The sequence below is a fragment of the Mesoplodon mirus genome (genome assembly GCF_964341445.2).
Source record: "Mesoplodon mirus genome assembly, chromosome: 18".
NCBI lineage: Eukaryota > Metazoa > Chordata > Mammalia > Artiodactyla > Ziphiidae > Mesoplodon > Mesoplodon mirus.
In genome coordinates this window covers 25,467,066-25,481,496 of record NC_138994.1, presented here as the reverse complement: position 1 = coordinate 25,481,496, position 14,431 = coordinate 25,467,066, and the positions used below count along the sequence as shown (strand labels likewise).

The window sequence follows — 14,431 nt, the reverse complement described above, 5'->3', positions numbered from 1 at the left end:
ACGCAAATCAATCAATGTGATACACCATGTTAACAAATTGAAGGAGAAAAACCATATGATCATCTCAATAGATGCAGAGAAAGCTTTCGACAAAATTCAACACCCATTTATGATAAAAACCCTGCAGAAAGTAGGCATACAGGGAACTTTCCTCAAGATAATAAAGGCCATAAATGACAAACCCACAGCCAACATTGTCCTCAATGGTGAAAAACTGAAACCATTTCCACTAAGATCAGGAACAAGACAAGGTGGCCCACTCTCACCACTCTTATTCAACTTAGTTTTGGAAGTTTTAGAAACAGCAATCAGAGAAGAAAAGGAAATAAAAGGAATCCAAATTGGAAAAGAAGAAGTAAAGCTGTCACTGTTTGCAGATGACATGATACTATACACAGAGAATCCTAAAGATGCTACCAGAAAACTACTAGAGCTAATCAATGAATTTGGAAAAGTAGCAGGATACAAAATTAATGCACAGAAATCTCTGGCATTCCTGTACACGAATGATGAAGAATCTGAAAGTGAAATCAAGAAAACACCCCCATTTACCATTGCAACAAAAAGAATAAAATACCTAGGAATAAACCTACCTAAGGAGACAAAAGACCTGTATGCAGAAAATTATAAGACACTGATGAAAGAAATTAAAGATGATACAAATAGATGGGGAGATATACCATGCTCCTGGATTGGAAGAATCGATATTGTGAAAATGACTCTACTACCCAAAGCAATCTACAGGTTCAATGCAATCCCTATCAAACTACCACTGGCATTTTTCACAGAACTAGAACAAAAAAATTCAAACTTTGTTTGGAAAAACAAAAGACTCCGAATAGCCAAAGCAATCTTGAGAACGAAAAACGGAGCTGGAGGAATCAGGCTCCCTGACTTCAGACTACACTACAAAGCTATAGTAATCAAGACAGTGTTTTACTGGCACAAAAACAGAAAGATAGATCAATGGAACAGGATAGAAAGCCCAGAGATAAACCCACACCCATATGGTCAACTTATCTTTGATCAAGGAGGCAGGAATGTACAGTGGAGAAAGGACAGCCTCTTCAATAAGTGGTGCTGGGAAAACTGGACAGGGACATGTAAAAGTATGAGATTAGATCATTCCCTGACACCATACACAAAAATAAGCTCAAAATGGATTAAAGACCTAAATGTAAGGCCAGAAACTATCAAACTCTTAGAGGAAAACATAGGCAGAACACTCTATGACATAAATCACAGCAAGATCCTTTTGGACCCACCTCCTAGAGAAATGGAAATAAAAACAAAGATAAACAAAGGGGACCTAATGAAACTTCAAAGCTTTTGCACAGCAAAGGAAACCATAAACAAGACCAAAAGACAACCCTCAGAATGGGAGGAAATATTTGCAAATGAAGCAACTGACAAAGGATTAATCTCCAAAATTTAAAAACAGCTCATGCAGCTCAATAGCAAAAAAACAAACAACCCAATCCAAAAATGGGCAGAAGACTTAAATAGGCATTTCTCCAAAGAAGATATACAGACTGCCAACAAACACATGAAAGAATGCTCAGCATCATTAATCATTAGAGAAATGCAAATCAAAACTACAATGAGATATCATCTCACACCAGTCAGAATGGCCATCATCAAGAAATCTAGAAACAATAAATGCTGGAGAGGGTGTGGAGAAAAGGGAACACTCTTGCACTGCTGGTGGGAATGTGAATTGGTACAGCCACTATGGAGAACAGTATGGAGGTTCCTTAAAAGACTAAAACTCGAACTACCATATGACCCAGCAATCCCACTACTAGGCATATACCCTGAGAAAACCATAATTCAAAAAGAGGCATGTACCAAAATGTTCATTGCAGCTCTATTCACAATAGCCCGGAGATGGAAGCAACCTAAGTGTCCATCATCGGATGAATGGATAAAGAAGATGTGGCGCATATATACAATGGAATATTACTCAGCCATAAAAAGAAACGAAACTGAGCTATTTGTAATGAGGTGGATAGACCTAGAGTCTGTCATACAGAGTGAAGTAAGTCAGAAAGAGAAAGACAAATACCGTATGCTAACACATATATATGGAATTTTTAAAAATGTCATGAATAACCTAGGGGTAAAACAGGAATAAAGACACAGACCTACTTGAGAATGGACTTGAGGATATGGGGAGGGGGAAGGGTAAGTTGTGACAAAGCGAAAGAGAGGCATGGACATATATACACTACCAAACGTAAGGTAGATAGTGGGAAGCAGCCGCAGAGCACAGGGAGATCAGCTCGGTGCTTTGTGACCGCCTGGAGGGGTGGGATGGGGAGGGTGGGAGGGAGGGAGATGCCTGAAGGAAGGGATGTGGGAACAGATGTATATGTATGACTGATTCACTTTGTTATAAAGCAGAAACTAATAAAAAAATAAAATAAAAATTAAAATAAAACAATAAATACTTGGGAAGAAAAAAAAAACTTTGACTCAAGACAAGCTGGACATGGAGGAGTGAGAGAGGGCAAGGGGTAGAGGAAAAGACATGTTTCTGGGTGGGAGCTGGTGTACCATCCCCCGGGCACAGCTCCTGCCCAGAGGCCTGATAAGGAGCCCTCACCTCCACCCACCCCCTTCAACCAGAGAACTTCCAACTGCAGCTCCTCAATAACTGAAGAGCAGGAAAGCTGGTGACGGGAGGGAGGCTGGGGGAGGGGAGGAGGAAGGACCACAGTCCACCGTTAGTCCGTCACTTAAAGGCTGGTGAAATTAATGGGGCAAATGACCCCAGTCAAAGAATTTGGCAAGTCCACGGCTTTCCTGGGTTTCACCCAACGGCTCTGTTTCCTAGGCTATCTGGAAAGGAGGGAGAGCACTTCCGAAGAAGCCTCTGGAATGTCAGCTTCTGGGAATCTTGCTGAGGACGGGGCGGGGAGGGGGCGCTTACCGGGAAACACTGGATTACCCTAGCCGCCTTGGGGTGCCTGCGACCGGGGCTGCGGTTTCTGCGGACCTGAGCGGCAGGTGGCATCGGAGAGTCAGACCTGCTTGCGGGCACCAAGACGACACTCGGTCGGGAGACCGGGACAGGCCGCAGAAACGTGAGGAAGTGCCACTCGCAGCCCAGAGGAGAGGAAAGGAAAGCCCCAAGCATGCACCCAGCCCTGGCCCCCGCGCCACGGGCTGCGTCCCAGGAGCCGTCGCCACCTCTGAGCAGCCCAGATGGGAAGGGGGTGGGGCGGAGGACGGTTCCCGCGGCGAACTGCTCGCCGAGGGCCCCGGGGCCTCTGCGGGAGCGCCGAGCCGCGCGCCTCTCCGAGCCCTGCGCGGGGCCCTCGGGCGGGAATGCGCGGAGCCGGGACGCGGTGGCGGGTAGGGGGCTGGGTCGCGCGCCAGAGAGGGCGGCAGGAGGGAGCTGGAAGAGAGTTACCGCGTGAGAGAGCCGTTAAGAGCCCGCGGTCTCTTTGGAGATGCCCTGGCCAATGGCAGAAGCGGAAGCTGTTTATATGGGCGGGGCGTCGCCACGGCAGCAGGAGACGCCTTGCGAGCGGCTACTGAGTGCCGGTCCCCAGCCGCTGGCTTTCAGAGAGGCGCCGGCGGGCGTGAGTGGCGACGAGGATTGCTGGCTGGGCCCTGGAGCTGGGAGCAGAGAGCCGCGGTGAGGGTGGGCGGTGGGAGGAATTTCTTTGAGAAGCTTCCTTTGGCCCGGGCTGCGCTCTGAGCCAGGTAAGGGACGGGGAGGGCTGCCGGCCGTGGGAAGGGAAGGCGTCAGTACCAGCCCGCTCTCCCATCCGTCCCCGACGGAAGTGGAGGGCCCGGGGACTGACATCAGAGGCGTTTGGGGGACACTCACTTCCCACCCCCTTATAACTCTCTGTATTGTTTCCTTCCTTCCCCTTGAGCCCCATCCTAATATCCCTTTTCAAAGATCAGACGACCTCCCCCGCCCCCCGACCCGTCGTACTGCCCTCCTGGACTCTCTCGCCCCATTTCCATTGGTTGTGGACGGAGAGAGGGGGGTTAATTCCCCGCTTTGAGGGAGAAAGGGGGTGGCCTCGCATGCCCCTACACTATTCCCTCGTTGGGCTAATTAAGTCTCCTCTAAAAGATCCAAGAGGAAAAGAGCGAGGCGAACCCCGTGTGGGTCGGACTCCCGGGCACACCTTCTGTTTCCCAGACCTCGGCAGTAAAAGATCCTCCCCAGCTGCAGGAAGGATTTTAGTAAGAGCCTCCCCCCTCGCCCACACTCTCCCCTCGGGGGTGGGGAAAGAGGGCTCAGTTCCCGCTCTGGTCCCCGCAGGCACCACATTCCGTTTGGAGGAGGCTACCTCCGGATCGCGGGATGGAAGCCCGCTTCCGGGAGGCTGCGTAACTGAAGCCGCGGGAGTCAGCAGGCCAGAGAGCTCGGCGGCCACCCTCGGCTCGGCTCGTGGATGTTGACAGCCCCCTCGGAGAGTCCCCGCACATATGGCGGAGAGCTGGCTACGCGTCTCGGGAGCAGGGGCAGCGGAGGAGGCCGGACCGGAAGGCGGCCTGGAGGAGTCCAACGCCCTGAATGACAGCCTGACCAGCCTGAAGTGGCTGCAGGAATTCTCCATTCTCAACGCCGAGCTCCCCGCCCTGCCTTCGGGGGACACCGACCCCCACGGCTCCCACGAGCTGGCAGGCTCGGCCGAGCCGGGGTCTCCCCTGGCGGCGGACCCCGCCTGCCTGGGGCAGCCGCACACACCCGGCAAGCCCACGTCCTCCTGCACGCCGCGGAGCGCCCCCTCGGGGCTGCAGGCCTCGCCTCCCGACGACGTGGACTACGCCACCAACCCGCACGTGAAGCCGCCCTACTCGTATGCCACGCTCATCTGCATGGCCATGCAGGCCAGCAAGGCCACCAAGATCACCCTGTCGGCCATCTACAAGTGGATCACGGACAACTTCTGTTACTTCCGCCACGCTGATCCCACCTGGCAGGTAGGGAGGCACTCCCTCCCTCCCTCCCCATGCCCTCGCGGACTGGACTCACATCCCAGATCCGCAGGCCAAGTAGGCGCGGTACGGCCAGGGCCCCGAGAGAGGAAGGCCGTCCAGGAAGGACCTCAAGGGAGCCCAGTGCTTGGACTGCTGCCCCTTTGACTTCAGAGACGGAGGAGGGAGGATGTTCAGAGGGCTGCAGGGGTGCCGACATAGAGGTTCAAGGGGAAAGAACTTGTCACTCGTCCGGCAGGCTCAGCCCAAAGACCAGGGCTGAACTATGCGTGGACACAGCCCCCCAGGGTAGGTTGATGGACTGAGGGACACATTTTTGTCCCAAGTCCTGGAATTCCTCGACACTACCCTCCTCAAGGTCAGTTTGTCAGGGCCTGACTGGAGGCAGAGCATCGTTCCTGCCAGACTCTGCATCCCGCCTGCTTTCAGTTGGCTGGAGGGGCTGTGGGAGGGGAGAGGGGCGTGCTGCAGGGTGTGAAGGCCATCTGTGTCCCAGTGGAAGGGCTACGGGGCCTTCCGAAAGCTGCTGTGCCAGCCCCCACCCCAAGCCCTCCCTAGTTTCCTGCCTACACTCCTCCCCCTCTTCTCATCGAACTACCTGGGGGGACAATTACCTCAGCCACGTGCTTTCCACAGGGGCTCTTTCCTCCCACACTGGCTTCATGTTCCAAGTCTCCGGAACCTGGCACAGAGCAGCCAAGGGGCCCAGACCACCATGTAAACCTCCCAGTCTTGCCAGGGGGCACTACTCACCTGCCGGCCCCACCCACCAGGCCCCAGACCCCTGTGCCCCAGCGTGGTTTGGACTGTGCACCCAGGCCTGAACAAGGCAGGATGGTGATTCAGGCTGGGCACACGCTGCCCTGAGCCTCTTCGACCATCAGGATCAGGGGCTACTTGGGGACAGAGACCCTGAGGATGCACAGATCCTTCCCTGTGGCACAGGTCACAGGATCAGAGCTCCTGTAATCACAGCTATTCCGCGATTGCTTGGGCCCTGACCCAGGGGCAGGTACCATTTGTAACCTTGGTGAGAAAACAGAGACCCTCCACCACCCCCCACCCTACCCCAAGCCTGAGAGGCCCCAGGAATGAGCGCTATGCTCTTGGCTGGGTAATAATCAACTGAGGCCTCAGAGCCTGGGGTGGGAGGAGGGGGACATGGTGGGTGAGGGCCCAGGCCAGCAGCCGGCTCTAGAAACAAGGAAAGTCATCAGATCCTCCCACACTTCATCCCCCCCACACACACACACCCTCACACCCACTCACTCATTTCACAAACAGAGAAGGCCAGCCAGGCCCAGGCAGAGGGAGATGGCCGTCCAGGACCTGGGGGAGCCAAGGCCTTTGACCAGAGGCCGCAAGCAGCGGGGTAAGGGAGGGAGGGCAGGACAGGCTGGCACTGAGAGCCACCCTGCGGCTCAGGGCTCGGATGACCGAGCAGGCAGATATCCTGGCCAAAGGGAACAAAAGCCCCCGACAGCACTCCCAGCTCCTGGTGCCCCGTGGCTGGTGTCCCAGAGCCTCCCGCTCGGAGCAGCGCCTCTGTCTCCCCTGCCCCCATCGGAGAGAAGGTGGTGGTGGGACTGGCAGTGGCGCTAGGAGCCCCCCATCACTGACCCCACCCACTCTCCCAGCTGTCTTCCTTCTCTCCTACCTCCCTGTGTCCAGAACTCCATCCGCCACAACCTGTCCCTGAAGAAGGGCTTCATCAAGGTGCCTCGGGAGAAGGACGAGCCAGGCAAGGGGGGCTTCTGGCGCATCGACCCCCAGTACGCCGAGCGGCTGCTGAGTGGGGCCTTGAAGAAGCAGCGGCTGCCCCCAGTCCACATCCACCCGGCCTTTGCCCGCCAGGCCGCGCCAGAGCCCAGCACCGCCCCATGGGCCGGGCCACTGACCGTGAGCACCGAGGCCCAGCAGCTGCTGCGGGAGTTCGAGGAGGCCACTGGGGAGGCGGGCTGGGGTGCAGGCGAGGGCAGGCTGGGGCGTAAGCGTCAACAGCCGCTGCCCAAGCAGGAGGCCAAGGTCCCGCGGCCCTCCAGCCCCCTGCTGCTGACCCAGGAGGAGCAGGGTGAGCTGGAACCCCTCAAGGGCAACTTTGACTGGGAGGCCATCTTGGACGCTGGCACGCTGGACGGGGAGCTGGGCACGCTGGAGATCTCGGAGCTGATCCCGCCGCTGAGCCCTGCCTCACACGGGGACGTGGACCTCACCATCCATGGCCACCACATCGACTGCCCTGTTACCTGGGGGCCTCCAGCGGAGCAGGCTACCGACAGCCTGGACTTTGATGAGACCTTCCTGGCCACATCCTTCCTGGAGCACCCCTGGGACGAGAGCACCCGTAGCTCCCTGCCCCCCGAGCCCCTCTTTGAGGCCGGGGATGCCACACTGGCCTCTGACCTGCATGACTGGGCCAGCCTGGGCGCCTTCTTGTAAGAAGCCAGGCCCTGCCCCACCTCCAGACAGCACCGAAGTCTGGGCCCAGACTGCCCCCCTCCCCGCCAGTGCAGGCCCATGGACACCCTACCGCCCAGGCAGGGGCTGGGCCAGCTCACCCCACCAGGCCACACGGCCCCCAGCCCAGGCCATCCTCAGATTCTAGTCCAGCAGGCTGAGAATTGGGGCCCAGGACCCAAATTGCTGCCTCCGCTCCCCAGCCCCCCATACACACAGTGTTTCATTGATCCACTTCTTCCCTGCCCCAGAGACACGCTAAGGGCCCTCTGCACTATGAGAGCTGCGGCTTGGAGGGGCCCTGGCCAAGCTGGAAACATCAGTACAGGGCCCGCCCCAGAACACCTTAGCTTCCAAGCTTCTCTCTCTCCTGCTCTCCTCCCCAGGTCTCTATCCAGAGCAAGTTCCCAGGTACAACCAATGCTGATTAGGTGACTGCAAATGAACACCCAAGAGGCCTCTCCCGGCAGTCTGTGAGGAGGAGCTAGGCGGAGGGGGGAAGAGAGAGGAGACAGAAAGGAGGCCGGGGTGCCGGGTGGAGCCAGGAGATTTTCTAAGGCCTCTGGGATCTTCTGGCTTCATCCCTAGAGGTGGGGCAGAGGGTATGTGTCCCTAATCTTTGAGCCCAACTTGAGGCTGAGAGCAGCGGGGAGATGGGGATCTGGGGGTTAGGGGCTGGGGCAGCCAAGCTGCAGAGGGAAAGGGGACAGACAGACTAATGTAGTGAGTGTAGCTAGAGCTGAGGCTTAACTGGGAGGGACGCAGTGCTTGCTAGAACCACTGGGACCAGGAATGGCGGATGGCCCCGTGCCCTTGCTTGCACTCCTGCAGGGGAGTGTCTTGCTCCACCATAAACGCCCTGGGCTGCATCCCACATCCACTCTCCTAACCCATCGGGCGATTTAACCTTTTTCATAGAAAGTGATTTACAATAAAAACATTTTTAAAACTAAAGTTTTAAAAAGTCTCAAAATGGACCTGCTTGCAACTTTCTCTGGGGAAAAGCATGGGCCAGTTTTGGGGAGGCCACGGCCCAAGGGGGAATGGCTGGGAGGAAGATGGGGGGCACCAAAGGCCTGCAGAGTGTCCCCTGATGCACTCCTCATGATCTCTGGGTGCCCAGAGAGAAAGGGGCTGAGAGGCGGCCCTCGGGGGTCCCCTGCAGCCAGGGCCTCGGCACCTCTCTATGTGCAATGGGGAGACTGTACCCACAGCCCCGAGGAGCAGGCGGCAAAGGAGGCACAGCCCCCTCCCTGGCCCTGGGGACTCACTCACAAAGGCCGTTCTTGCCCAGGGCTCGGCTCACGTTCCCCACCTCGCCCAAGTTGAGGGCCTGCCCAGACTCACCTGCGGTCCTCGCCTGGGCCTGTCTCCAGCTCCTCCCTCCCTTGGTCCCTTCCTGAAGGGACAGGGTGTGAGGTCAGAGGGCCCCAGCCCCTGGGGCCCCACTTGCCACCCTGGGGTTCATTCACCCCGCCCAGGGCCTTCCCTCCAATGCAGGTTGGGGCTGAGGGAGGCCATCAGGGCAGACGGAAGACGGGGTGCCTAGACCCTACAGCTCCAGCCTGTGAGGAATCAACGTACCAGAGTTCTGATGGGGAAACTGAGGCACAGCAAATATGTGACACTCAGCAGGCACCTTTCCACCCCCTCACCCCAGCTTTGCCTGGAACCCATCTCTCCCCCGAGCCTGCACCTGGCCCCGCCAGCACGCCCTTGTGGTGCACAGCCCCTTCCCCCAGCACTCACGTGCACGTGCGCACAGACACACACACACACACACACAAACGGGCACTGTCCTACACAATCCTGCCCAGCCTCCACGGGCCCCTTTCTCCTGAGGCCCCTTTCTTTCCTTGCACTGGAGGCTGGCTCCAGGACAACCTGGCATTCCCCTGCCAACCTGCTGCTTTTCCTTGCTAATTACTCAAAATATTTTCGAAGGGTGCGCACACTGCAGGGCCAGGCGGGTTGGGGCCTTACAGAGCTCAGGAGGCAGCCCATCCCCTTCCCACCGCTTGCTGAGGAGGCTGCCCCAACCTCCCTCTGAGACTCCCTTCACCCCCTAAGCAACGACTCCCTCCCTCTCCCCACCACCCTCCGGCCTTCCTGCCCACGCTCCCCAGCACTGGGGGAACATGGGGGCTCCAGCCTCTCCACTGGTCCCCAGGCTCAGCCTCCAGCCCCCGCCAAAAGGGGTACATCCTGGATTGACAGGTGGGGCCGGTCACTGTCCCCCCTCCTCACCCTCTGCCTGGGCCCATGCTGGGGGAAGAGGGGCAGGGTCAGGGGCTGGCAGAACTGCCTGCCAGGTAAGAAAAGGCTGAAGAAGCTTCTGGCTGCCTGGAAGAATCCCCAGGAGCTCCTGAAAATCCCTATGCTTGGGACTAGCGTCTCTGGGGCTGGGACCCAAACACTGGCACTTTTAAGGGTCCATGGATGCTGCCAACGAGCAGCCAAAGCTAAGAGGGGGCTCCGAAGCGGCCAGAACACAGGGCTTCACACACCCTTTCAGCAGGCAGCGTTTGGGGGTTGGCGGTGGAGGAGGCGGGAAGCGTGAGTGGATCCTGTCCCTCCTACTCATCCCTGCCCCGGCCCTTGGCTGGGTGGCTTTTTGAAAAAACGTTCAGTGACTCCGTATTTATTTAGAGATTTGATGTAATCCCAGTCAATATATATTTTGCGCCCTTAACAGTAAGTTGCAGACAGGCTGCCCCATTAGCACTAGATACTTTAGTGCGTGTTTCCTTAGAACAAGGACACACCTCCATAATCCCAGTACCACCATCACAATCAGGAAATGAACACTGACCTGGTAATCCTATGTAACCGCAGACCCCCTTCACGTCTTGCAGATCACCCCAGTAATGCTCCTCTCCATTCCAACATCCCAATCCAGGACCCCATGTTGCACTGAGTTGTCCTTTCTCTTTTGCCCTGTGTGGCTTTGAGCCCATGACTCAAGCTCTCTGGGCAGGTTTCGCATTTCCTTTGATCTCCACTTTTGAGGTGAGAAGCCCTTCAGCCACTTCACCCTCAGGTGTGGTACAGTCCCTTCCCAAAGCAAGAAGCCAGCTTTCTGTCTCCTCACTTTCCACCTCTTCCCTATCCTCCCTCCCCCATGTATCACCAGCCAGGAAAGGGATGAGGGGCAATGTTCAGGAACTCAGTCTTCGGAGACCTTCCCCGTCTGCCCTCGGGACAGGCCACCCTCAGCTCCAGCGATGGGAAGGCCCCCGGGATGGGATTCCATGCTGGCCTGAAGCAAATGCGCCAGGCCTCATAAAGAGTTGAGCTGAGGGCAGGAAACACTCTTCTCCCTGCCTCTGCCCCCCTCAACATACTGGGGACCCAGACTTGAAGAAGGAAGGTCATGTCCATGGTGTCCTCCCAGATCAGCACCGACACCGTCTCCTCCATGTCCGGCTCCTACATCGCCCCTGGCACGGAAGAGGACGGGGAGGCTCTCCCCTGCCCCCGGGCCGCCAGCAGGACCCCCTCAGAAGAAGGAGACGTAAGAGAGGAGCATGGGATCGCCCTCGCCGCTCTGCTCTGCTCTGTACTCGAGTCCTAAGGAGCTCAGTCCAGGGCCTGCCAGGGAGATCGGCAAAGCCCCCCAGTGCTCTGGAGGGGAGCCCTGGAAAACACGGTACCGGGTTGCTGAATCACAGACTCCCTCAGATGTGATCTTCCATGTGGCACCACTTCTGTCCTGAGGACTTGGTTTGGGTTTGCTGCCAGGCGAGCTGGGTAGGAGAGCCGGTGGCATCTGCACCTTGACTTTTGTTGCTCCTTTGCAGGTGACGCCAGCGGCGTCTCCAGACTGCAACTTTGCGGGCCTCGTCGCCACCGCTGAAGAGCAGGATGCAGAGGTAAGAGCAAGGTGGACGCTGGTGCCCCTCCCCGGTCAGAGGGACTGCCGGCCCTGGCACAGGATGCAAATAGGATGGGGGCTCTTCTGGAAGAAGCCTTCCAAGGTGGTGCACTTGGATCTGTTAGAGGCAGGGTGCAGAGCAGAGGGACTGTCCGGTTAGCAGAGGGCGCTGGTCTCAGCGTAATAGGCGTGGGGTGAGTTCCAGAGGGAAGTCTTCCAGGCCAGACCCTTGAGAGGGTGTTTGTCCTCCAATTCACTTAGTATTTACCTGGCACAGGCATCTCACATCTTCCTGGCACTGGGGGACACAAAGACCGAGTGACATGGCTTTTGCCTGCCCACACCCCCAATCCACCCATCCCACCCATCCCGGAGCTCCATCTGATGGAGGAATCAGAGTTATAACTCAGCGTGAGAAGTGCTCTGACGGAGGTGTGCCTGAAGTATATGGAATGCCCAGCTCCCAGTGGGGACTCTACAACTTTCTCTTGAGCCAGATGTTCTCAAAGGAGTATCTGGATGGGATTGGGGATCCTAAAGGGTTCCTGAAAGTTTTATGATCTCACGGTTTGCTTTTTCATTTGACAACTTTGATTTCCACCTGAGAGAAACAGTGTGAGCTAAACTATAACCAAGGCTAATCCTGACAGTCCCAGGGTCCCTCTGTAAGGTGCCTCAGACCTGGTCCCTCTGGAACGTGCCTCAGACCTGGTCCCTACGGGCCGATCCTGCCTCGCCAAGCAAAATCTGCCTCTGCTGGGCCTCCCAGCCATCTCACACGGACAGGAAATGTATGGATACCATGAGGGTGATTAGTTCTGTCTTCTGACAATCAGTAGGCTCATTTCACTGCTTTATGGACTCACAGTGCCTTCCTTCTGTCCTAGGGAAATGAGGTTCTAGAAGAAGAGGACGGATCACCCACACAAGAAGATGGTAAAAGACCTGGTCTTTTGCTCCCTTTTATTATATTTCTCTCCCGGGTATTCTCTGAAGGGTAGAGAAAGGGGCACTGGTGTGACTTGGTGGCACTGCTCAAGGGTGTGGCTTTGGGGAAAGGTTGTCTTCTTGATGGAATATCAAAGCAAGCAGGGTATCTGAGGACCTCAGCAGCCTTCCTGGCTCTTTCTGGGCCTCTGAGCCAAGGCTGCAGAAGATACCTGGAGTTCTCCATCTACGTTGAGTAGATCCTGAAGCTTCTTGGGCAACTGCCATCCCCTTCCTTCCTGCTTCAGCTTCTCAGCCGAGTCTCACAGAACTGCTCTAGCAGCCCCAAAGTTCAGCTGCAGCAGGAGAACAGCTTCCTCCCCTTGGGGGAACCGACTGTTAGGCAGTAGGTTTTCCTGCTTTAGTGAAGAAAACGGCTGATGTTACAGTAGCAGAAGGATCACAGCCCTGGCAGCACAGCAAAGGTGAGGTGAAGAGACGTTAGCAGCTCAGCGTACACTAGTGTTTGTAGGCTATTGGAACGATTCTCTTTACCATCATTCAGGCCTCAAGTAGATATTTTTTTTAATTGGAAGAGTTGGTTTACAATGTTGTGTTAGTTTCTGCTGTACAGCAACGTGAATCAACTATACATATACATATATCCACTCTTTTCTTAGATTCTTTGCCCATATAGGCCATTACAGGCTACTGAGTAGAGTCCCCTGTGCTCTACAGCAGGTCCTTATTAGTTATCTATTTTATATATAGTAGTGTGTATATGTCAATCCCAATCTCCCAATTTATCCCTCCCCTCCCTTGCCCCCCGCCATAACCATAAGTTTGTTTTCTACACCTGTGACACTATTTCTGTTTTGTAAATAAGGTCAATCATATCTTCAGTCGGAAGAATTTGGTTTCTAGTAAGCCGAGAAGCGAAGGAACGACCTACATATAGAGCAAGGAAGTGGCGGGGGTGGGGGAGGGTAGGCGAGCTGGGAATCCCACCTGGGATTGTAGGACCAGGCGTCCCAGGAACCGGTGTCTCTTCCGTCTGCTCCTCTGAGGTGCCTCCACAGAAGGGCAACCTCCAGAGCAAACCTGGATCCCAGCCTGGATGCAGATGTCATGCTAGTCGCTTCTGCTTTGGCCATGGCAGTTGCTTGGGGGGTTGTGTGGTGTGCAGGGGGTGCGCATGTGCACATGACCACTCTCTCCTGGCCAAGTAGTGCCGGAGGAGGGGTGGTCGCCCAGGCTGTGCCTCTGCTGCACGTGCACGCCAACCAAGCCGGAGTTGGGCGCTACCTCTCCTCGGTTGATGTCTTCAGGGCGCAAGGCTCTGAGTTCTCCATTGTGATTGTCGTCCCCAGTAGAATATTTGCTTCTAAAAGGCACAGGGCAGTACGTGGTTTCCGCCTGACATTCCATATGTGGTTTCCACCTGACATGCTGTACACAGTAGATGTATGTTTCTTCCTCTCCCTTTCACCAAGGAAAAAAAAACCGGGTGGGGGCTTGAAAAAATAACATCTAAAATTGTCCCCTTCCCATCTTACACGACTGTAGGTTTCTGGTCAGCCCCTTAAAACATCTTCAGAATAGAAAATTAAGTCTCAAAGAAAATAAATCATAATTTTGCAAGCAATGCGATTCTTTGATTTGAGGTGCAAAATTACGGGACCAAAGAGCTTTAATTGCCATTTTATGTATTAGTCATTTCGCAGAGCCTTGTGGTCATAAACACACCTCACGTGCACCGACAGACACAGGCCTGAGCCCGGGGTCACTTCCCCCGTGGCTCTCCTAGCTCTTCCAGCCTGGCTTAGGCTCTGCTCTGGGCCCGGGTCTGCGTGTCCGAATCCCACAGACCTCCCCAGGGTCTGATTTCCCTGGAACGAAGGCTGGAAAGGGGCCAGTTAAGGAAACAGAGCAGAACAGAGCGAGAACACAAACGTACCCACGCAGTTTCCTTTATTGTCCTCTCTCCCCACTTAATTATTGTCTTTTTTTTAACATATGATTTGATGTTTTTTGTCTCCATCCTTAAGATTTTTATTTTAAGGACAGCAAAGCAGAGAAAAACACAGCCAGGTCCTCTCTAACTGCCTTAACTCCGTTAGAGGCCAGAGGACATTCGCATTTCTAGGTATGGAGTGTGACAATAACAATGACTTTGACATCGCCAGCATGAAAGCACTGGACAATAAG

General features: G+C 55.4%; 1 protein-coding gene across 1 annotated transcript; it reads left to right on the top strand.

Moving 5' to 3' along the window:
- Positions 1-4,452: 4,452 nt before the first annotated feature.
- On the top strand, positions 4,453-7,404 carry LOC309792896 (forkhead box protein J1-like; the record flags this gene model as incomplete). The annotated part of the gene is made up of 2 exons (XM_082602876.1): positions 4,453-4,950; positions 6,637-7,404. 2 exons carry the CDS (start codon positions 4,453-4,455, stop codon positions 7,402-7,404), a joined length of 1,266 nt encoding a protein of 421 aa, XP_082459002.1.
- Positions 7,405-14,431: the final 7,027 nt, after the last annotated feature.